The sequence below is a fragment of the Penicillium robsamsonii genome (genome assembly GCF_028829455.1).
Source record: "Penicillium robsamsonii strain IBT 29466 chromosome Unknown utg000002l_segment0_segment0, whole genome shotgun sequence".
NCBI classification, from domain to species: Eukaryota; Fungi; Ascomycota; class Eurotiomycetes; order Eurotiales; family Aspergillaceae; genus Penicillium; species Penicillium robsamsonii.
In genome coordinates, this window is record NW_026643220.1 from 2539861 (window position 1) to 2562683 (window position 22823).

Here is a 22823-nt window from a genome sequence, read left to right on the forward strand (position 1 = left end):
CCAAATCCTCGTGAATCCGGATTTCTGAGCTTCCCAGATGCAATCTGACCCCTCGTTAGGAACATGTGCGTAACAAACGTTTGTCTGCGACGAAGCGAGAGCCGGACATGATGTGCTCGGATACCTCCGGCTCCTACGTTCTCACGGACTGTGGATTCAATCCAACGGTAGGCTATCAATCATGCATCTTCTGCCTGTATAATGCGGTAGTCTCAAGTCCAGAATTAACATCTTATAGGGCAGTTGGAACTGCACTCGGAAATACTACTATCTCGAGGGCATTTATGATGTCCGCGGGTCATGACTGAGAATGACACGACGGAGAGGAGACATACGGACATAAGAACTAGAGAGGTTGTTGGGAGCAGAGAACTGAGTTATGCTGATGCGGTGTGGCGGCGTAGTTCACACAGCACGTCAATCAGGGCTTACTGCCTTATTTTGGCCTGGATTTTACCTGTGTCTCATGTCCAACTTGAGCATTAGGCTACTTCTCAACAGAAGACTATGCCATTGAATTTAGAAGGGGAAAAAAAAGGTAGAGTTCCTAAACCACTATAGAAGAAAATGGGATTCTACTCTCTTTCACTACTGCGAGGAGTTAATGTGCTATATATCAACCGAGTAACAAACTCGGTACAACAATAATATGTATTAATATTAAGATACCAGACAAAAGCAAAATAGATCACAAAGGAGGGAAACAATATGCTTCATGTATGCAGAGGAGATTAATTTGACATTCATGTTCGTCGTGATGGCATAGCCGTTTTATGACAAGAAACAGAAATGCTCCAAAAGGGGAAGGGGAGCTTATGGTTTGGCGAGTTGTTCCTTACGGAAGAACAGCAAGAAGCCAGCACTGCGGAAATATGTTAGCAATCATTCCATTTAACAACGGTCGTAAAGAGAAACATACCAGATCAACAACTGACAGAACAAAGCAACCCAAAACCAGGCATTGGCCAAGGAATCGGCGCCCCTGGTCATGTCAGGAGAAATCGGGCCGGGGCCCGTATTGTTAGGGCCGAAAGCTCGAGCACAGATAGTCGCAATGGATCCCAGCACCTGAGATGCAATGAGAGCGAAACACATGTGGACTCGAGTGAGTGTTTGTAGAAGGATGATACCGAATCCAAGACCTTGAATGGAATCCAACACGCCCAGCCACAGCCAGAGACTGCGAGACACGAGCGCACCGGAAGTGTATCCCCCAACCCAGGGAAGATAGTATCCGATGCCGGAGACAGCCCACCAGATTTGGATGAAGCGGGGTGCGCCCAGGCCGCAGGCAAAGACGGGAAGGAACCAACTGTGTTTCTTGGAGAATTTGCTGACGACGAATAGGAATATGCACCAGACGACGCCGAAGAAGACAATACAGAGGATGACAATCTGCCATGCGTGGGTGTGGATGGAACCCCACAGGACTGGAGAGGAAATGTTAGCACGGATGGGTGTGCGAAATTTGGAATGGGGGAATTAAACTTACAGCTCCAGTTGCGACCATATGGTGCGCTGAGGAAGAAGTTCTGTAGGATGACCGCGATGAAGTTCCAAGAGACAATCTTTCTGCGGAAAAGGGACTTGTAGAAGGATGGAACCTTGCCGGGCTTCTGGCGGTAGTAGTTGGGAAGTCCCAAAGCCAACAGAACACCAATGGAACACAGGAAGACGGCGATAGGATAACAGATCACACTTGAAGAAGGTCAGTAAAAGAAGTCAGGAGATAAGAGTGAAAGGGATATTTACCTCATTTTCCAGCTGTTGGCAATGCTGTTCTCAGGGCTCAAGAGACCCGCCGAAGAAGCCTTGGTCATGGTGGAACCCCAGTACCAGAGCGCAATAACGTACGCCTGCTGGATACCTTGAATAACACAGGCGCGGAAAATCCAGGTTTCAACGGGAGCACCTCCCTCGTCACCGAAGTTGGAAGCGAAGAAAATGGATCCACTGGAGGAGGCTGCAGCGTAGAAACCGGTGCCGACATTTTGGATCCATCCCCGACTGAACTCATCTTTTTGCCAGTGAGCAGACCCAATCATGAGGAATGCGAGACCGTAAAAGAACCAAGGCGTAGAAAGACAGACGACAGACTTGAAGTACCGGTACACGAGCCACCAGCAAATGGATGTAATGGCATATGTCGTGGCAATTCCATACAACTTCTCCGCAGTCTGACCAACTTCGCCTGTGAGTAGGGTGATCTGGTATGAGTTTGCGGCGATGATTTGGCCCAGAGCGAGGAAGATGGAGTAGACCGGCCAATCTCCAATCTTGATCTGCATCCACTTCTTGAGGCCAGTGGGAGGGACATAGTCCTTTCCGAGCAGGAACTCATCATCTTGTAGAGGAATATCTTCGTTGCTGTTCGAGTTGGAGACCATGTCATCATTGTAGAACATGTTGTCCGGGGTGTCTGTGTTTCGGGTAGAATGGCGAATCGATGGTGTGGGAGATTTGGTGCGACCCAGTCTGGCATTGCGGAATCTGTCGAACCACTGTTGCTCACTCTTGATCAAGAACTCTTCGATACAAAGTTGTGACTCGGAGTTCGATCCGTTCAGGGCATCTAATCTCTTGTCGAACGTCTTGTAGTACTCGCCAGTGCTATCCGTGAAGAAAGGATCAACCTTCTGTAGCTTGAAGTCGGTCTTGTTGCCGACAACAGAGTCCAGAGAGAGAACGGACGCGGAACTGAAACGGTTGGACTGTCCAAATGGCTGGGGAGGAAGAAGGAGGCTCTCAGCGCCTGGCGGTGTTCCGGGACTTCCCGGGCTTTCCAAAGGAACCATGAACCTGGGATGCAAAGACTCTTGACTGGGTCGTCTGCTTGGAGAAGAAGGCATGTGTTGAGAACGGTCCTTTTGGGCAGCCTGGGCTCGTCGTCCTGCCTCGACTTGGGCTGGAGTGAGAGTGTATTCGTCATCATCGCCATACAGGTTGTGGGCAGTGTCCTCGTCGCTGCTATCGCCTTCGATATCAGTGGCTCCGTTTTCATCGCCTTCTGCGATGTCATCTCCTGCTCTTCTACGACGACGTCCAGCGTGACCGGGGCCGGAGCGGACACCCAGGGAGAGAGAACGACTGAGTCCCGACTTGGGTTTCTCCACATCATCTGGGTTGGGATCTGCGCTGTAGCTGACCTTCTTTTGTGGAGCAATGTTGTTCATTTGATTCAAGGAGTAGCTGCTGTCTCTGGAATGCGTGAATGGAGAGTTCATGCCGGGTGAAGGCAATCCGCTCGGTAAGTGAGTCATGGAAGCGTTGAGACTGCTAATTCCAGAAGAAGTGCCAGGTCGAATGCTGCTGGAACCCTGGTTCTTGGCCACCTTTTCGTGGATCGCGATGGCAGTGGATTGCAGGATCTCAAGATCCTCAACCCATTGAGCGACGGGGAAACGCTGTTTCGCAGATCGGGCACGCATCATGGCACGAACGGATGTCTTGGAATTGAGCGCAGCTTCAATTGCAAGCTTGAATTGCATGAGGAGATGAGACGTCGAGATTGATTCCACATTGTACCACCAGCCTGGCATTTGACCAAGACCACCAACACGGGCTCCGATGCCCAATGCACCCTTTCGGCCGAACTCCACGGCAACCAGTCCGAAGGGCTCGTCACGAGATGGAATTAGGGCGAACTCGGCACCAGAGAAGATGAATGGGGGAAGTGCAGTGAATTCAGGCTTAGAGAAGACTCGTCCGGGATAGATTTTCATCATGTGGTCAAGCTTGAGGGCGGCGAATTTACCGTAGAGATCGATAACGGGGCCAATGCAAATCAATTGCACGTTAGGGCGAGATTCGATAACACCGGGCATTGCGTCCGCAATAAGATCAACACCCTTTTGCATAGACCAGCGACCGACAAAGACAAGCAGGTCGGCATCAGGGTTCTGGTCGAGGCCTGCCCATTCCTGGGCCTGTCTCTTAAGCTCAGCACGGCTAGCCTCGTAGGTTTTATCCACAGTGATATCTTGCTCCTTGGTGGGCTCCTTTGTCCACTCACCGACGTCAGATGGATCAGGGTTAGGAAGATTGCCGACCTTGTGGAGACCCCAGAAGATAGGATAGCGAGCGTAAGACCGTTTGCCGTACTTCTTAGAGACACCGACTGCACCGAAACCGTTTTGGTGGACGCGGAGATAACTTGCGCCGGCGTGCAGCAAGTTGAACACTTCACCGAATTGGACGTAACGACGAGCGACCTCTTCGTCGAGGTTAAAGACGGAGCAAACCTCTTCCTTTTCCTTAAGAGTTCGCATAGGCCAGAGACCCTGGAACTCAGCATTGTGCAACGACAGACAAGCGGGGATCGTTCTTGGTAGCAAGTAAAGAGGTGCAAGAGAACCGTGGTAGTCGTTGATGTGGTAGGCGTCAATTGGGAATCGCTTGATGGCTTCCGCGATACACTGGTTCCATGCTGAATAGTACACTGCACTGTCAAGATCATCCATGCGAGCAGGGTAGGGTTCAGTCTTCGACTGTTGACGGAACACCGGAGCATCAAGCAGAACGTAGGTGATATTGTTCAATACGTGGTACTGGACTTGAACCTGGTAGGGGCTGCCGAGAATAGTAACTTCCATAGGCTCTGCCATCTGGTCCACTGGGTAATCGACACCTCCAACGCAAGGAACGACCCAAATTAGGTCTTGGTGACCTAGGGTCTTACCCATGAGTTGAGCCATGACACCGAGACCACCGATCTTAATTTTGATGGCCCAATCCTCAATATCGTACTCCATGGTAGCGATGAGAACCATGCGTCGCTCGCCGGTCGCAAGAGCTCCACCTAGAGCGGTGGTGCTCTGCATGAAGCCGGATTTGTTGGCTAGACGCATCAATGGGTTTGACGCATCCCTGCGAGACCGGGAATCCTTGATCTTATTCCAAAGTGCGAGTGGGATGAAGCTTTGCTTCTCACTCACACCGACCTGGTTGAATTTGACCTTGTAGAAGGACTTCATGAAGATGTAGACACATCCCACAGCAGTGAGGAAGGGTATGATCCAGAATAACACGAACATGATAATCTGCGTGGACTGAGGTCCAACCGGATCAAGCCAGAAACGGAGAGATCCGTCGTCAAAGTAGAGCTTGTGGGCGAGATAGCCTTTGGCTGGCGCTTGGGTGATATTGATCAAGGTCGCGCTCAAAGAAGACGGTGGACTTCGGTCCAGGATCGTATCATTGTCGGTGTCACCCAAAACCCAAGTTTGATCGGGCTTTCCGTCTGGGTTCATTCCCCAGATGTTGAGCTGCCCGACTGCGGGCCATTCGGACGTGAAATGGAAGGACCAGACTCCAGTTTTGGTGTTGAGTCTGATTTTATTGTCGAGGCCCGCGTCGAATCCATACTGATTGTAAGGCCCGTTGAAGAAGGCATGGGGGAATCGTCGTGTGACTGGGTGATTCCAGTCAACGTCACCTTGCTGCACGTAGTCGCTGCTTCCGGTCAAACGACTCCAGTACTCAACACGTATATGATCGCCCTCCCACTTCTGGGCGTCGGTTCCAACCCAGTCGAGCCTTGCAGTGGTATCATTTCCACCTTTGTAGTCAAACCATTTGGAGTATGATGTTCCCCAATTGGTAGTGTAACGGTATTTGTCCGCACCAGCGGCGTGATGCTGAATGAAAAGGGTGTTGTTTGGCCATTTGTGGAGTAGACTGCTCGAATAGTTGGCAGTAGTGAATACCATAGGGTTATCAATCTGGCCGATACGGAAGAGGAAGTGATCAACAGCGTGGGTACTGGAGCTCTTGTCGGAGTTAGTTGCGTTGGTGACTGTCAATTTATGAACTCCATTGTACACCCCAGTGAGGTTTGCTGTCCACCTCCAAACACTTGGGATCTCAGCAGTCCAATTTGTTTGGAGCATGGGAGATATGCTTTTGCAATCGACAGTTTTGGCATCTACAGTTGGAACCTTCCCATTCTCTGTGGATGATTGCAAGGTAATTCCCTTGGTCACCGAGTCACACAACATTTCTTCCGAGAAGTAAAGCTCAATTGTCACATCCTCGGGTAGGTTAGGCTCCACGGTAGAACGCAGTGGGGAATCATGGCCTGGTTCATGGCTCAAATGAGCGCCCAAAGCACGGCCCGGAGTGAATTTGGTGATCGTGGGGCGAGGTGCCTTGTATGCAGCGAGAGGGACGTACGCGCGGAACTCATATGCCTTCATTCTCATGCTTTCCACGCAGCCATTAACTTCCTTCGACCCATTGAAGCCGAGCTTAATCGCTCCATCCTCCAGTTTGATCTCGTCGTACGGGTGGAAAAGGTTCTTCACTGTGGTACCGGATGCAAATGGAGCGACCAGTGTCTTGTTCGTATTTGTGGATTTGCAGTTGAAGCTGTATGTTCTGGTGTCATTGAGGTTTTGGTAAACAAGCCAGACCGGTTGGTTGTTGGCATTAGAGCCCAAGTCTTGCACCTGGGTGTTCACATCCCTGTAAACAGACCACATTCCGGTTTCCGTCTCTGTGGTATTGGAACCAGGGTAGAGGATCCAGTCGGTTCTCTTTGACAAACTTCCTAGTGAATAGCCATCGTTGAGAACAGGGTACTGTTCGCGCAAGTGGTACATCTGCTTCAGGATATTTCGCACAGGGTGGGCAGGGTCGCGGTGGTCATAAGCAACTGTCACGTCCTCGCAGCCGTGTTGAGCGGCCAAAACAGGCCACTTATAGTACTGGGATGACTTCAAGTGGAAGCAGCCATGGGTCATCCAAGCGGTTGCAGGCGACATTGACTGTCGCCCATAAATGTAGTTCTCCGCAGTGGCATCCAAGATATAGAAGTTCTGCTCTTCTCCCCAAAGAAGGAGTGGGATTCCGGGGAGCAGCAACGTAGTCACGAAAGAACCAAGTAACTGTCGATGGGTACCGTTGGCAATCGATGGCCAACGGAAGACATCTTGATTCGTCGCACCAAACATGTGGCGAGGGTCGAACTTGCCGGTGTTAGCATTGATCAAATCATTCGATCTCAACATATAGTCCCAGCCCGTAACCCAGTCATCAGGCGCATCAAAACCAGCAGAAAGCTGTCCGTCCATGCCGAGGAATCGAGTCAAGGCACGATATGTCGTGTAATGGAAGGCCGCACTGTCGATTGCTTCATGTCCCGCTTCACGCAAGAAGTACTGGGCAGAGGACTCATTTGTCAACTTCATTGTGGCGGTTGAATCATCAGGCCACTGATTGGGCTGCCTGCCCCTTCCGAGGTAAATGGCACCAAATTCATTTCCACCCGTGATTTCACCAGTGATAAAAAAGTTCTCCTTCCCGACCTCGCGCGCGCATTCCCGGTAGGCAGCGGACATATCTCCAAGGGCATCCACAGTGGCTTGGGTGCCCTTATCATAACGGAAACCATCAATATCCAAAGACTTAATAATCATGCAGGAGTGCCGGATCAACCTTTCGCGCACACTCGGGTTCCATTCGCGGAGACGATCCTGGACGGAGGCGAACTTGGCCAGTTGTCGCTTCCAATCGGGCCACACACCGAAAGCCTCAATGTCACCGTACTGGTCGAAATCGCTGTCGAAACATCCAACCAAGCCCGTGAGCTGCGATTGAGGTACAGGTAGTCCATTTTCGTACCAGAACCGAGGGTAGTCACAGCTCTGATTGTAGTTGCCAACTCCAATATCGAAGTCTCTGTAGCGGCGTTCACTCTTCCACACTGTTGGATATTCTTTCTCAGAGAATGGAGTTGACGTGTTGAGATGGCCTTCAAATCCAATCAAATCGCCCATTCTGTATATATTCCGTTAGATCTGCTCTCTTATCTGCGCATACGGGGATAACTTACGTGGCAATGGTATTGTCAAACAAGACATACATGCCGCGCTTGTGGATTTCAGTGATGGCATTTCGCCAAGTCTGGATGGTACCATAATGTGCGTCAAGAATCGTTGTATCCAAAACTCCATATCCGTCCGAAGTCCACGGCTGGTTCAGCAAGGAGGTACCTGCAATATAAATACCCTGGGTATTGTGAGCATATACTTTCTTACCACTAGAAAGTCACACATGAGACAAACCTTGATTCCCATTCCTTGGAGATAGTCCAGTGTATCAACAAGACCCTCGACATCGCCACCATGGCGTATGCGATGATCAACATCATGCTCGAAGGTGGTTCCGTTAATGTTGTCATTGGAAGGATCGCCGTTGACGAAGCGATCCAAGAAGAGAGAGTAAAAGGGGAAGCGCCAGTTTTCCGGGGAGGGGTTGTATTTCCCCTCATGACCAGGCCATGTTCCCGAATAATCTGCTGGGTTGGTGGCCGTTTTGTTTGTATTGAGGTTATAATCCAGATAAGCCTCGTCGTAGGGCCAAGCTGTGACAGTCGTCGCAAGAAGCGAGACCAGTCCGCTGGCGAGTAACCACTTCATGGCTGGTGACTGCGCGGAGCGAGCTGTTGGGTGATGGTTGCACGCCTCGGGCAATGCGGAGGTCCCCGCTGGCATGAAAGGCTGAGACACCCTATGAAAGATATGGAGATGTGAAGCTCTCAATTGCCATGAAGCGGTGGGAAGTGGGTATCTGGTGAAAATCACGTAAATTCCCAAAGGCGTCAAAGGTGGCTGTGTGCCCAAAAAAAGATAACGAGAGACGGGCTGAACTAGCAAACGAAGGACTGGGGATGAGAGATGGAAAGGAGGAATCGAATGTGGAAGGGAGAAAGAAATGATCACATAACAACAGTGCTAAGTCCCAAGTGCTAAGTGCTAAGAGGCTAGTCGCCTTGAAGCTCAAGATAAAAATAAGCAGATGAGACAAACCCCATATCAAATTCTAAGAGCCCCAGTATTGGAGTATTGGAGTATCTTAGATTCTAACGCCTCAGCCTCGGTAATTTTCCTTTTTTTTAAAAAAAAAAAATTGTAATTGAAAAAGAATTTCCCTTTTGGATTCAAATGTGACCGTTTCGACCAATACCAGAATACATAGGAGAATATGCACGGCATTCTTCTCGGAATAGGAAACCCCTCTGTGACCGTTCTTTTAGAAGAATATATGGAGCCTGACAACGGGGATACCCGATTCGCACGTTTTATGTATGTAAACTATTGGATTGGACCCACGCCACTTGCTACACCGTAGACCCTGTATCTTTACAACCACCACAGATACTGCTTATCATGGCAGGACACAAGTTGTGTTACAGATATTGCTAGTCTTACAGGTCTATTCTCTGAAAATAAGAATAAAAGATAACTTTCACTTCTGCCGACTATTATAGGTAAATGTTCTTTGATGCACCGATGATTTTCTAGACCCGTAAATATCAACCTATGACAATGCCGATATACCTTTCGGTCATGGCCGGGTGGATTTGGAGCCGAGTTACTGGTAGCCCGACTTTCCCGATTGGCCGGTAATGTGAGACCCGCCCACTCGGTATTAGGTCAAATACGAGTTACATTTGGTGCGTCTTTAATGGTTTTGTTCTTTTTTCATTTTTCTTTTCTTGGTATGAAATATTCCCTGGGATCTCAAAAATGGTACAAGTCTAAATCTTCCTTGGAAATTTCACGCCAATGGCAGCCAGTGGCGAACAGTCTTTAAATACCTCGGCGAACAACCTTCTTCCATCAAGTCAGCAACTAGACCAGGACATCCGGCATGCCCGCTCGCATATTATATAAGTTATTTTTTTTTTGCCGTATTCATTAAGTCAAACCTTGGAATTATACTTTGTATGAGAGAAAAGAAATTTTTGTTTTAATCTCCACATGGTCAGACATCCCTGCAGTATTTAGCGTGATGTGATCCTGTTATCAACGCCACTTGATACGGAAGTCCAGGAAGCCGTCAACAAGCGAGCATGGCGCAGCAAAGTTCATACAGGCCAGAATCACTGTATCATAATCTATCACACCGGAAGATACCCGGAGTACTTACTGTTCATTTCCTTCCTTGTTCGGTCTTCCTTTTAGCGTTGGGCGTATATAGCGATCCTTGTAGGCAGTACCTGTATCTATGGATTAAATGAAATCAAGTTAAATTTGGAAATAGTGTGGTATCCAATTTCACGGAATCTATTAAAGAATTCGAACTTTGTCTTACTATCTCGTATCTAACAAGCGCAAGACCAAAGCGTTGTATCAATTGAGGATGTGTACAGTAAGGTAATACAGAGTACGGAGTATTCCGTACTATCTATAGCTGCATGTTGTGGAGATGTCGCTTGGATGCCACCTTGTCTCGGATGATTGGACCATGCAAACTTTGTCACTTCTGTACTCCGTGCACTGCAGGACTCTGAAATTAGGGTAGTGTCACCACGTGACCTGCAACATCGAACAAAATAGCCGTGCCCAGAAAGTAGAGTGGACACCCGTGCCTGGTACCTGGCAGACGCTAAAATGAGTCCTCCAGGCACGGTTCTAACGATAGTTACTAATGCGTTTTCGGTCTCTCACTCTTCCCCTCACGATAGGAACAAAAAGTAATCCCGGAACTGCAGCCCCCCCCCCGCTTGATGTCGAGATAGTCTATGAAGCCACCAGTATAGTTCTTCAAGCTTAGAAGCCACAATGATATCTTACTTCCTAAAAGTCTGGGGAATAGCAAATATATGCGAATGCGAGTAAGCCGGCTAAGTCGTATGGCAATCAGGCCCAAATAATACAGCTATTCCGAGGCAATCAAATTCAGCACATACGATATAGGTGCACACTCCAAATAAAACAAGTGTTTCTCCGGTTAATATGTATGCTGGTAGTAATAGAGCGAGTGAATTGTGGGGTGATAATTCCAACTACTGTATGTTTCGATCTCCGAACCTTGGAAGCCACCTGACTTGGCCCTTCCTTGCCTGGAAAGCAAAATTTCCCCGTTTTTTGACCTTTTCCTGTCTCTCGAACCTCTTGCTCCCTTTGCCTCCTCTCGTTTTCTGTTTCTGGCTGAAGTCCAAATGTCACTCATTTACTTCTCTTTCCGGCCATCTTTGCCCTTTGCGTGAGTTATTCAAGTCACTCTTTATCTGAAACCTACTCTCTGTCTTTCCTCTTTTAATCGACCCGCACAAATACGAGCTGCCATGATGTCACGTTGCACCATTCGCTCGTTGGTAGGCCTGTTGATTACGGGGCTCATCGCCTCGGCATCAGCCGCAAACACAGCCGACTGGAAATCCAGATCAATTTACCAGACCATGACAGATCGTTTTGCTCGCACAGATGGATCGACAACAGCCCCATGCAACACCACTGCCGGTCTTTACTGCGGGGGAACATGGCGTGGAACTATCGACAAACTCGACTACATCCAAGGGATGGGATTCGATGCAGTGATGATCTCTCCCATCATGGAGAATATCCATGGCCGAGTCAAGTATGGCGAAGCCTACCACGGGTACTGGCCTTTAAACTTCAACAATCTCAACTCTCATTTTGGCACGCATCAAGACTTGCTTGACCTTAGTGCCGCTCTCCACTCCCGGGGCATGTACTTCATGCTGGATACGGTGATCAACAACATGGCCTACATCACGAATGGCAGCGACCCTGCCACACACATCGACTACTCAACCTTTACACCCTTCAATAATGCTGATTATTTCCATCCGTACTGCAACATGTCAGACTGGACGGACATGAAGATTGCGCAGAAGTGTAGCACGGGTGATGAAGTCGTGCCGCTACCAGATCTTTTCACAGAGCACGAAGATGTTCAGCAGCTCTTGATCAAATGGGCGAAAAACGCCATCGAGACATATTCCATTGACGGGCTCCGCATTGACGCCGCCAAGCACGTCAACCCGGGCTTTCTAAAAACCTTTGCTGAGGGTCTCGACAACATTTTCATGACTGGAGAAGTCCTTGAAGGGGCAGTCAGCATTATGTCCGACTACCAGGAAAATTACATCGCCAGTTTGCCAAACTATCCGATCTATTTCCAAATCCTAGCGGCTTTCACAGAGGGCAATACGTCCGCCTTGGCGAAAGCAGTGGAGGATTCGAGAATCGAGCTCCCAGATGTCAATGCTATGACCTCTTTCTCTGAAAATCACGACAAGGCTCGAATTGCTAGCAATTCCAAGGACATGGCGGTATGTATGTCCTCCTCGGTTTAATTAATCGCATTTGTTGATCATGATACTTTGTAGATGGCCAAAAACGTCCTGGTGTTTACCATGCTGTTTGACGGAATCCCGATGATATATCAAGGCCAGGAGCAACATCTGGCCGGAAACTCGGTGCCCAAGAACCGAGAAGCCATCTGGCTCACCAAATATGACACCGACGCGGAGCTCTACAAGCTGATCGCAAAGCTGAATCGCATCCGGAGCCACGCAGCCTTGTTAGGCACAGACTACTTTGAGGACGCGACTCACCCGCTCTTCCAGGGAGGCAGTGAGCTTGCTTTCACAAAAGGTGTCCAGGGTCGGCAAGTGGTTATGGTACTGTCTACTCAATCCTCGACCAGCACAGCCTACACTATCGACTTGACAGTCAGCTATAATGCCGGTACACCGGTGACGGATATTTTGGCCTGTAAGAACTATACTGTCGACAGCATAGGCACGCTGCGCGTCCCTATGGACAAGGGAGAGCCCCGAGTTTTCTTCCCCACGGAATATTTGGACGGTAGTGGTCTTTGTGGCCACACTGCCGCAAACGTCACCCTCGAGCAGTTGAAGACTCACTCTGGTTTCACGTCGGCTGGCATCCAATTAACGAGTACCGGTCTAGCTACCTTCCTGCTTGCGGTGACGACTGGCATCTTCATTACCCTTCTTTGAAAGCAAAGCCCCGAAAACCCTTTCTTCGCTCTTTGCGTACTTTCTTTTTCCTTTCGGGTCCTCTTCTTTTGACCTTTTTCCCCATTGTGGTGAGCTGTATTGACGGCTCGGCTTGGTTCGCGGAGATATCCTTTTATGTGCAATTATTTTTTTTATCATTTTGTTTTACATTGGCGATATTGACTTTTTTTCCCCTTCATATTGATACGGTGTTTTGGCCTTTGTATCATTATGAGCCTTCTTCTCTTATTGTCCTAATTTTGTTACATATCATGCATTACGGGAAACCAATGAGATTTACCTTTGTGGAGCTCGGGAGTTTCTTTCTAGAAAAGTTCGAGTGTTCCACGGTTGAAATGAAATTTTCATCTAATAATACTGAGACATCCGACTACCTACATGTAGAATAGTCCACTTAAAAAATCCATTGGAGACCCACCAAAGTATTTTGCAATGTTCCATGGTTCACCGAATAAAAATAGTCGCCCCCACATCCAAACTCTAACCCGAAAAGGGGATATATCCATATTCTGTTTTTGTTGCAATTATCATTTGTACAACAATCCAACGATGCCGTTCCTGTGGTGTGGATCTCGACAGAAAGGCCAGAAATGGAAACAGATTGAAGGTCACTCTCCCCATCAAAATATATACAGATGCAGCCTCTAATATGAATATATGATATAGAAGCAGCAGCAAATCTAGAACAACTACCATCATGGACTGCTCCAGATAACTCGCTGATATTGCAAACCTTTGAATGGCATGTTCCTGCCGACCGGCAGCATTGGCGCCGCCTGCAAAATGCCTTACCAGAGTACAAGGCCATTGGTATCGATCAGATCTGGATTCCCCCTGGATGCAAAGGAATGGATGCGAATGGTAATGGCTATGACATCTATGACCTGTATGACCTAGGGGAGTTCGATCAGAAGGGTACAGTTCCCACCAAATGGGGAACCAAGCGAGAGCTTGAAGACCTGATGCGCAAAGCGCAAAACGTGGGCATTGGTGTCATCTGGGATGCTGTGCTCAATCATAAAGCTGGCGCGGATTATCCAGAGCCTTTTCAGGCTGTCAAGGTAGATCCTAAGCGTAAGACACCTTATCTTTCTATCCTAATGCTCGGCCATTCACTGACTAAAAGAACAGGAAGAGACCTGGATATATCTAAGCCGACAGAAGTCAATGGCTGGACAGGCTTTGAATTCGCCGGTCGCGGTGACATGTACAGCTCAATGAAATACAACTGGCAACATTTCAGTGGTGTGGACTGGGATGACAAGAGCAAACAAAACGCAGTTTACAAGATCGTCGAATCTAACAAGGACTGGGCACAAGATGTGTCGACGGAGAATGGAAACTACGATTATCTGATGTTTGCCGATCTTGACCTTGCACACCCAGAGGTTCGCGCAGATCTTCTGCACTGGGGAACGTGGATCACCAATACACTGAAGCTTAATGGGATGCGACTTGATGCCGCCAAGCATTTTTCTACAGAGTTCCAACGCGCCTTTGTGCAACATGTTCGCAAAACCGCCAACCCTGACTTCTTTGCGATAGGAGAGTACTGGACTGGACATTTACCCTCGCTTCTGGGTTACCTCGAGAATGTGGAGTACAACCTCACTGCATATGATGTGCCTCTCCTGGAGCGGTTCTCCAAGTTGTCGCATGCACAATCACCAGACCTTCGCGGTATTTTCAACGATACACTGGTACAGTGTCGGCCGGACCATGCTGTGGTAAGTTGCTCAATGCCTTTTGCCTAATTAGTGATACTAAGACTTCTCCAGACCCTTGTTGCAAACCATGATACGGTAAGTACTGACTGGATCTTGGCATAATTTACCTAACTCTTCTCAGGCACCAGGACAAATGCTCGAGGTAAGTCGAATATTTCCCATTTAGAAGGAACATGGCTAATCTCACCTAGACCCCGGTATCACCATCCTTCAAATTACTAGCGTACGCCCTAGTCCTCCTCCGCAAAGGCGGTCACCCTTGTATATTTTACGGTGACCTGTACGGTATCCGGGCGAATGTGGAAAATCCAATGGTACCTAGTTGCAACGGGCTTCTGCCCGTTCTAACACAAGCCCGGAAACTCTACGCCTACGGCGAACAGCAAGATTATTTCAACCAACCAAATTGCATAGGTTTGCTTGCCCCTTTCCCACCGGATATTGAGCCCCATTACGGGGGGCCTGGATAGATCTAACCACGATACAGGATTCGTCCGCTACGGTAACGCCCGTCACTCTGGCCTTGCGTGTGTTATCAGCAATGCCGGTCCGGGGGTGCAGCGCATGTTTGTCGGTCAGCATCATGCATTTGAACAATGGACCGATCTCTTGCATCCCAGCATGAAACCTGTTATTATTGACAAAAAAGGATATGGAAAATTCGGTGTTCAGGGGATGAGTGCGAGCGTGTGGGTTGACTCGGCTATAGCAGACCGGGATGGTCTCAAAAGGGATTTGTATGTATGCCCCCATCCTTGCGTTCTAGGCTGTGACTGACTTGCTTGTGCTACCCTAGTAATGTGAATATCTACAATACCTAATTGTTGGAATTGGGTGCAACCTTGGAAGATACCTCCGGGGTCTGCTTTTCTGGTGTAAATTATGTATAATATTTTGTGATGAGACTCTGCGTTGTCTCTTCTTCCAATCTCGTATTCGATATGAACTACAACGCCCTCGGAAAAAAAATTCCCTGTTTTGAATCTGACTAATAAACTGATTCAGCCTTAGAGGGGTGAAAATGGCACCATTCTGCAGTGCGATAATAATTTGCCGGCAGATTCTCGGTGAGACAATCATTCCCTCCCATCCAGTGCTCCTACCTATGGTTCATTTAGCGTGTAGTCCGAGTGTTCTATTGAGAGGTGTCTCATGCCTGAAATTGACGTGGAGTGGGTCTTTTGAGACAAACGTTCTCGCAGACAATTCGTTTTTTGAGACACGGGAATATTAGTAATATCTTGGGATATCTTGGACAGGGATTTTAGATTTTTAAACGTGGCCCCCTTAGTTCTCTATGAGATTTATTAGATGGTCTCTGCTCACCAATTACCGACTAAAAATATACGAGAATCCCTGAGACTAGGGTCCAGGCCAATGCATCCATTAACCGAGATAGATTACAGGTGCAAATTAAAAATACACCCAGTATTTCAAAAAAAAAAAAAGAAAATAAATTTTAAAAAAGGCTAATTTCTCCGTATCTCGTATTTCCCGTATCTCCGCTGAACACTAAAGTTTACTAGCTCCTTGCCAAGTCTGCTTAGCATATTCTTTATCGGCCCTATCGGCGTACAACATCCATGGTAGGTGTACATATCTGTAGACCGCCGCACTCCGAGTGTATTATTGTACATAATGAGGATCACAATGAATTTATATTATAAACAGAAGTGGAATTGCCTGAGACTAGCTCGTCGGTGAACCATGAAGATCTTCTCTTCTCCAAGGAACCTCACGCGGACCCTGATTTTCCACGTTTTGTAATATAAAAACCATTAAAATATTATTAGAATGCTTTAAAACCGGGTACAGTTCACTATGTCAGTTCTATTTTCAGGTATTTCCCGTATTAGGAGAGACATTGTTAACGGTTCAGGACATCCAAGGTTGTGCAATATCAAAACTGTTTGGTCACTGTGTACTTAATGACAAGGATCTCTTAAATCTGAAGATTTTTCTAACTTCCATCTTGCAACTTCTCGCACTCATTATTTCACACTTCCACATTCGTTTTTTAATCCACCACTTTCGCTAAATTCAATCAACATGCGTTTCTCTATCCTTCTGTCTCTCCTGCCTTTGGCCATTTCCGTTGGAGGTATGTAAATCACCCCCCCATGACACGTGAGTCTCTCTAACAATTAATCTAGCTATCAATGTCACCGAACCCGCCAAGGGTGACGAGATTGATGTCTCCAACACTTTCGCCGTGAAGTGGACTTCCGTCAAGTATGTTGACTACGATGTACCCTAGTCACAGCCAAAGCTAACCCATTGCAGCACTGACGCCTCCACCGTTGACATCGTCCTTATCAACAACAACGTTTACCCCAACATTAAGGAGAAGATCGCCTCCGGTGTCGACACCTCCGAGGGCTCCTACACCGTCAAGGGTCTGAAGGGTGTCACCGATGGGTAAGATCACCTTGCGTTGCATTTATATATCCTCCGTCCGGTCCACTAACACTCAATCTGCACTGCAGCTCCGGTTTCCAGATCAACTTGCTCTCTACCGAGGAGCAGAACACTGGCATCCTCGCCCAGTCCCAGAAGTTCGATGTGACCAAGCCTGAGGACGATGCCTCCACTACCACTACCGGTACATCTTCCACTATTTCTTCTTCTTCTGCCTCTACCTCTGCTTCTACCTCTACTGGTTCCAGCACCACTGAGACCGATGCTTCCACTACTGGTACTTGCACCCCGGGCGTTTCTACTATCAAACCCTCTACCGGAAACTTTACCTCTGGACCCTTTACTACTAGTGTCTCCCATGGAAAAAAACAGCACTAATACTTCTGTCATTACAGCCACCGGAACTACCTCTACCGGAACTACTACTGGCACCAACACCAAGACTGGTCTGACCACCTCCGCCACTGGTACTTCTACCGGCACAGCTACCGGCTCTGCCTCTGCCTCCCCTACCGTCTCCGAGGGTGCTGCTATGGCTCTTGTTGCCCCCGGTGCCGCTGCTGGCCTTTTGGCCGGTGTCCTCGCTTTCCTGTAAGTTACAACTTGAAGATTAGCTGATGTGCCGAGCTTTGGTATCTGCCGAGGTTCGGTATAAGGTCGGCTTCAAGGTGTGGAGAGTTGAGAACTAAGTTCTAAGTTCTGGGAATTTCAATTGCGTTATTAATGGAGGAAAGGTAATGAATGGATGGATTTATTTGCTTTGCGTTTTTTTTTTTTTGCAGGTGGTTGGTCGGCCTCTCATTGTTTCATCTATGGATGTAAACTAGGGATGTAATCGGATGATGCATGCATGAGCTTGCTTTTTTTTTTTTTTTTTGCTATGTTCCATAGATCATCCTAGATCTCTACTTGCTTTGGTTATTTTACATCCCAGTTCTGGAGTTGTTGTCTCTAATATTTGCTAGAGTCGACTGCTTTTACTTCTTTGTGCTGTTATTTCACATTTCTTCCACTTCCCCGTACCCACCATACGGGTTTTGGGCATTTGAGATTCAATTATATATCACATTCTTCTCGGGCAACTGTTTTCGGTGACAACCCACACGCAGACCTGTAGTACAGCAGCATCTTGAAACGCCTCTGCATGAATAAATTGCGTGACGATTTGAGACCTCGGGTTCCATACCACGCTAGCATAACATCGAGACTACAACATAGAGATTGCGAGGACCATGAGACCATGAACACAACGAACACTTGACAGCTTCGCTACCTCATTGTCAATCCGCACCGTCCACAATGCAATGCCAATACATCAAGCGTGGAGTGAAGATGGTAACAGCACACATCTAGCAAGGCTATGACTATGTAGTCCTTTTTTCCATCCCCTGTTTTGCCTGGTTCGCCTTTCTGCGGCGCTCTCGCTTCCTCCTATTGGCGGCGTTTTTCTTCTCCCGCTCAGTAAGCGTAGATTCGCGTCTCTTATTCATGTTCCCCTTCTTTGCGGCTGGGGTCCTGGCCGTCTCTTCCTCGCTGCCGTCCATTTCATCGGCCTTACGCTTTTGAGAAGATATACCCTCGGTCTCTACTGCATCCATGGGTTGGTCGATTGACTCAATGTCTTCATGCATGTGATTAGCACATCTCTCCTCCTCATTTTCTTCCGTTCCGTTCTCTTTCTCTCTCTTTCTCTGTTCAGATAGCATCTGCTGGCTTGCATCCTCTTCGTCTGAGGTTTCCTCGGTCTCACACTCGGTCTCTTCGGCCTCGTCTTCGGTGATCATGTCTGGACTTTCTTTCCCTTTCAACCTTCTTTTCCAGGTGGCTCTTTTTTTGGCCTGGTCAATGGCGACAATCTTCTCTGTGCTATGTGAGCGTATGAAGGTGTTGCTGTCCCACTAAACACTACCTTCTTGGTTCTTTAATTTCTGCAGAAATTCTCCCAAAAGCTTGTGGGTTACAGAGGCTCTTGCGACGCAAGGGTCGGGTATCTCATTCAATCTCTCCCAGTCGACTTCATCTGAGTAATCTATCGGGATTTTGTTTCCCGGTAACGTATACGAAGCTTCCTTCAAGATGGGATTTACGCTCTCCGAACTTCCATCTGGGTTTTTGGAGTAGTACAAGCCATTCCTAGATATTTGAGCACCAAGTATTAGAAGTATACAACAGGGCAAAACTCACAGATGGGCGTAATGGTAGCCATAAACCCCACCATCGCGGACATAATGATGTCTGCAATACCAATCATTCTAGAATGCATCAGATTTGAGCAATGAAGTAAACATATACAGTCATTTCTCACCGCGTCGTTGAACTTTTCAGTCCTAATTGTATATTCACCAAAATCATCCTTCAGGAGACCCTCCGCAGTCTGGTTTTGTTTCCATAATTAGCGTGTGTGTGTATGATTAGAAGAGCTATTTGAGCACTTACTGGAGTATCAGAGGGATCGGCACGTTGAGCCCGCATCCGGATTGGTCTTCCCGACAGCGTAGAACCGGAAACTCCCATAGTTATTCTAGATATCACAAATTTAAGGCATAGCAAATATGAAGCTATTCAGGGGAAATCACTAAAACACGGAAAATTCGGAAGATTCCTCCGATCGTTCTTCTTTTAGGCTAGTACAGGTGGGTCTATCTATAAACATTGTGGGAATATATATATTGAGTGATCTACTTGATAAATCATATATTTGAAGTATAAGCTGTTGAATTCGTACAATATGAAACTATATGAAGCATGTATTATGGGATAAGTTCTTGTAAAGTGTTACTTGACACATGAAGTATTTGATTAAAAGGTGAATTATAAATTATTTAATCCTCTTAATGCCAGGCAAGAAACCTATATTTAGAGTCTTCACACCCCTGTAGATGTTCGTGTTAACATGAATAGGACGAAGGGACCCCTAGCACCGCCCACCTTATGAATAGCTGAAAAATGGCACGAAACCCCGACTCCTGGCTACGTAATGATATTGTTCATACGGTGATTTCAAAATAACCCGCTCTCTGAATGGTGGAAAGATATAAGACGTTATTTTATCATGTGATCAAAACAGCCTGAATGTTCTTGAGTGTATCGCGTGACAATATGCCACCAGGGGTGATATTATGTCGTCCCTTCGCCGCTGCAGCCTACCTCTCACAACTATGTTGTTGTACCTTAACATTATCCTAAACCTCCTATCATCTCGGTCGCCGCACTTTCATCTGCTCACTGGTTCCCTTCGTTTGAGCTGAAATCGTACCATGAAGACGAGGATTACCTTGGGCGAGGAAAATCAGAACCCGGAATTCGCTCGCAGCTAATTATCAATATGGCTCATTCCGCAGAGAAATGAGATTGGTAAAGCTGACATGGAGGTCTTATGCTCACATTGTCTCTAAAGTTCAAGCACAATCCAACATACCCACCAAACCTTCTCTCTTAGAGCAGCTTTTCTTATGATTTATGGTCGCAGTTATTGCTCGCTGGGGCACTAAAGTGATTATTGTGTGCTTTGACCCTTACGAAGTATAAAGGAAGCAGGGTAGTGAGGGCCAGATACATGGAAGCCCAGTTACAAGCATCCCACCTACATGCGAACTTGATGTTATCTTGTGATTTCATCTGATACTCGAAAAAGGACTCACCAGCAATCATAACAATCACAGTAGGGTCTTCTTTGTCCAAACCCCATACCATGCGCCGGTACCCAGGCTGCACAATTGTGTCCTGGATTGACCTGTCGAGGGTTATTGCTGCCTCGCTATCCTCAACGCGTGGATCCGCACCCTTCGCCAGGGGAACGATGGTTACTTCTGTCGCGGGGGCACCCATATTTGGGAGTAATGTTAATCAAACAATGTTTGAGGTGAAATTGTGGTAAGGATATAAAGATCGAAAAGAATTGTTTCAATTTTCATGGAAACTGGGAGGACTGACTCTATCAATATACAGTAGTAGATAGATTCTCGACAGTCCCAAGATTATCCTCCTGTACTCATTACTCAATAGTAGTTCTAGGATAGTATCCATCAGCTGATGGTTCAAATCATAGTCAAAAAATTGAAAGTCAATTTACACAACATTGACCTGAGTGGTAACATTGCAGCAAGGAATTAGACAAATAAAAGTTATTATTTTTGAATTACACAAGAGAGGCAATTTCCCCAATGTGTACAGCCACGTAATCCATTGAGCGTGCGATATGGCTGCGTCTTTCCTGCATGTAGAGTTGCATATTGACCACATGTGTCCTACATTGTCGAATATCGACTTGATGTACTGCTACATCATGAACTCAGCCATATGAACTGTACGCCACTACTTGGTTATTGATGAAATTTACAGATATCACCTCATCATGTAGCTAGATATGCAGCTACGAGAATACATCTTGTGCAGAAATGGCAAAAGTCCGTCATTTGGAAAATAAGACAGACAAATTGCAAAAACGAGCCAGTGTTTTGAGCCAATTGTTACCAAATCCCAGAAACAACATCTACGAGTTGTATACCTTGATTCCAGGGAAGTAGATCGTCGCCGTAGACTTCCCGGTTGTACCGTCCAATTCCAAAGTTGCCAGGGTTTGCATATCCTCCTGTGGCAACTCCTTCGATAGAAGGTTCTCCTGCTGATGCTGCAGGGAGCGGCTTCTAGATACCAGCAGTGTAGATCGTTGAGCTGCCCAACTAAGCAACACTTGACTGGCACTCAAGCCATTCTTGGCCGCAATCCGTCGGACTGTTTCATCTTTCAACAGAGTCGTTCCATAAGGCGTGAACGGCTCAGGCGGGAAGACTCCATACTCGTATTTGACAGACCCAAATGGACTGTACGCCATGACCAGAATGTCGTGCTCCAGTAAGAACTCAACCAGTCGCAGATTGGGAAACCAGGGGTGGCACTCGACCTGGTTGCATGAAAGCGGAACTTCATCATCAGAGTCACTCTGTGCATCGAGGATCTCTTGCACATGTTCAACGTCAAAGTTCGAAACTCCAACCGCTCGAGCCTTCCCATAGCGAACCAAGTCTTTCATCGCATTCCATGTCGGAATGAAACTGCCTTCGTCTACATTCAGCGCAGCGACTGCTGCTGGACAATGTTCCAGGTCTGGAATAAAGTTGCCTTTATCATCGGCTACACAGCCCTGTTCCGCCATAGTCGTATCTTCAGATATCCACGCCTCGCAGAGATCCCCGGCCGGCTTAACTGCGACAGGATAGTGGAACAGGAATAGATCGACATAATCGATCCCTATTCGCTGGAGAGCGAGATCCAACGCAACCTCCACATTTTGAGGAGCGCCAAAGTTGACCCACAATTTATGGGTGACAAATATTTCTTTGCGTGGGACGCCGGACTGGCGAATCGCCTCGCCAACCTCGACATCTACCTATGGAGGTAACACTCATTAGATTAGGGATACCAGAAACTCGGGTTGATAGCATACATCATATTCCCATGCACAGTCAAGATGATAACATCCGGCTTGAATGGCTGTGCGAATTATCTGGATTGTTTTCTGTGGATCACCTTGAAAAGACAGTAAGTAGCCGCATTCCAAACAGAACTGAATATGAGCCCTATGTCATACCGGTCGGGCTCCAACCATCTAGGGTAACAGTGCCAGATGCAGGCGAGGGAACCTGAATCTACTTGTGACCTCTGATGTTCGTTGGCAATGATTGTAACGTCATTTTCGGCATCTTTAGGGGGTCAGTCAGCGAAATTTGGGCAAAGGACAAAAGGGGAAAAGACTCCTTTAAAGCCCTAAGATTGAGATTAGAGGGGGTAAATAGACCAAATATATAAACCAAATATATAGACCTCGGGGAATATTGTAAATACTCTCCTGCGCCTGGATCTGGTTGATGAGTGTTGATATC

At 47.4% G+C, this 22823-nt stretch overlaps 7 protein-coding genes across 7 annotated transcripts; 3 read left to right on the forward strand and 4 right to left on the reverse strand.

The window, feature by feature from the left end:
• Nucleotides 1-813: 813 nt before the first annotated feature.
• Nucleotides 814-8492, reverse strand: N7447_004216 (Glycosyl transferase family 1; the record flags this gene model as incomplete). The annotated part of the gene is made up of 6 exons (XM_057228491.1): nucleotides 814-862; nucleotides 920-1430; nucleotides 1493-1698; nucleotides 1753-7776; nucleotides 7832-8007; nucleotides 8064-8492. The coding sequence occupies 6 exons, from the start codon at nucleotides 8490-8492 to the stop codon at nucleotides 814-816; spliced, it is 7395 nt and encodes a 2464-aa protein (XP_057087832.1).
• A 2579-nt stretch (nucleotides 8493-11071) lies between these two features.
• Nucleotides 11072-12775, forward strand: N7447_004217 (alpha-amylase; the record flags this gene model as incomplete). Its single annotated transcript, XM_057228492.1, has 2 exons — nucleotides 11072-12082; nucleotides 12140-12775. The coding sequence occupies 2 exons, from the start codon at nucleotides 11072-11074 to the stop codon at nucleotides 12773-12775; spliced, it is 1647 nt and encodes a 548-aa protein (XP_057087833.1).
• Nucleotides 12776-13345: 570 nt separating this feature from the next.
• N7447_004218 (alpha-amylase) lies at nucleotides 13346-15344 on the forward strand (the record flags this gene model as incomplete). Its single annotated transcript, XM_057228493.1, has 8 exons — nucleotides 13346-13403; nucleotides 13463-13870; nucleotides 13928-14523; nucleotides 14575-14598; nucleotides 14645-14665; nucleotides 14715-14937; nucleotides 15011-15260; nucleotides 15320-15344. The coding sequence occupies 8 exons, from the start codon at nucleotides 13346-13348 to the stop codon at nucleotides 15342-15344; spliced, it is 1605 nt and encodes a 534-aa protein (XP_057087834.1).
• A 1228-nt stretch (nucleotides 15345-16572) lies between these two features.
• Nucleotides 16573-17536, forward strand: N7447_004219 (GPI anchored serine-threonine rich family protein; the record flags this gene model as incomplete). The annotated part of the gene is made up of 5 exons (XM_057228494.1): nucleotides 16573-16624; nucleotides 16677-16755; nucleotides 16807-16941; nucleotides 17010-17290; nucleotides 17337-17536. The coding sequence occupies 5 exons, from the start codon at nucleotides 16573-16575 to the stop codon at nucleotides 17534-17536; spliced, it is 747 nt and encodes a 248-aa protein (XP_057087835.1).
• Nucleotides 17537-18305: 769 nt separating this feature from the next.
• N7447_004220 (Dimeric alpha-beta barrel) lies at nucleotides 18306-19413 on the reverse strand (the record flags this gene model as incomplete). The annotated part of the gene is made up of 5 exons (XM_057228495.1): nucleotides 18306-18802; nucleotides 18851-19074; nucleotides 19126-19193; nucleotides 19247-19315; nucleotides 19378-19413. The coding sequence occupies 5 exons, from the start codon at nucleotides 19411-19413 to the stop codon at nucleotides 18306-18308; spliced, it is 894 nt and encodes a 297-aa protein (XP_057087836.1).
• A 997-nt stretch (nucleotides 19414-20410) lies between these two features.
• On the reverse strand, nucleotides 20411-20769 carry N7447_004221 (Dimeric alpha-beta barrel; the record flags this gene model as incomplete). The annotated part of the gene is made up of 2 exons (XM_057228496.1): nucleotides 20411-20428; nucleotides 20461-20769. The coding sequence occupies 2 exons, from the start codon at nucleotides 20767-20769 to the stop codon at nucleotides 20411-20413; spliced, it is 327 nt and encodes a 108-aa protein (XP_057087837.1).
• A 664-nt stretch (nucleotides 20770-21433) lies between these two features.
• On the reverse strand, nucleotides 21434-22549 carry N7447_004222 (aldo/keto reductase family protein; the record flags this gene model as incomplete). Its single annotated transcript, XM_057228497.1, has 2 exons — nucleotides 21434-22330; nucleotides 22532-22549. The coding sequence occupies 2 exons, from the start codon at nucleotides 22547-22549 to the stop codon at nucleotides 21434-21436; spliced, it is 915 nt and encodes a 304-aa protein (XP_057087838.1).
• Nucleotides 22550-22823: the final 274 nt, after the last annotated feature.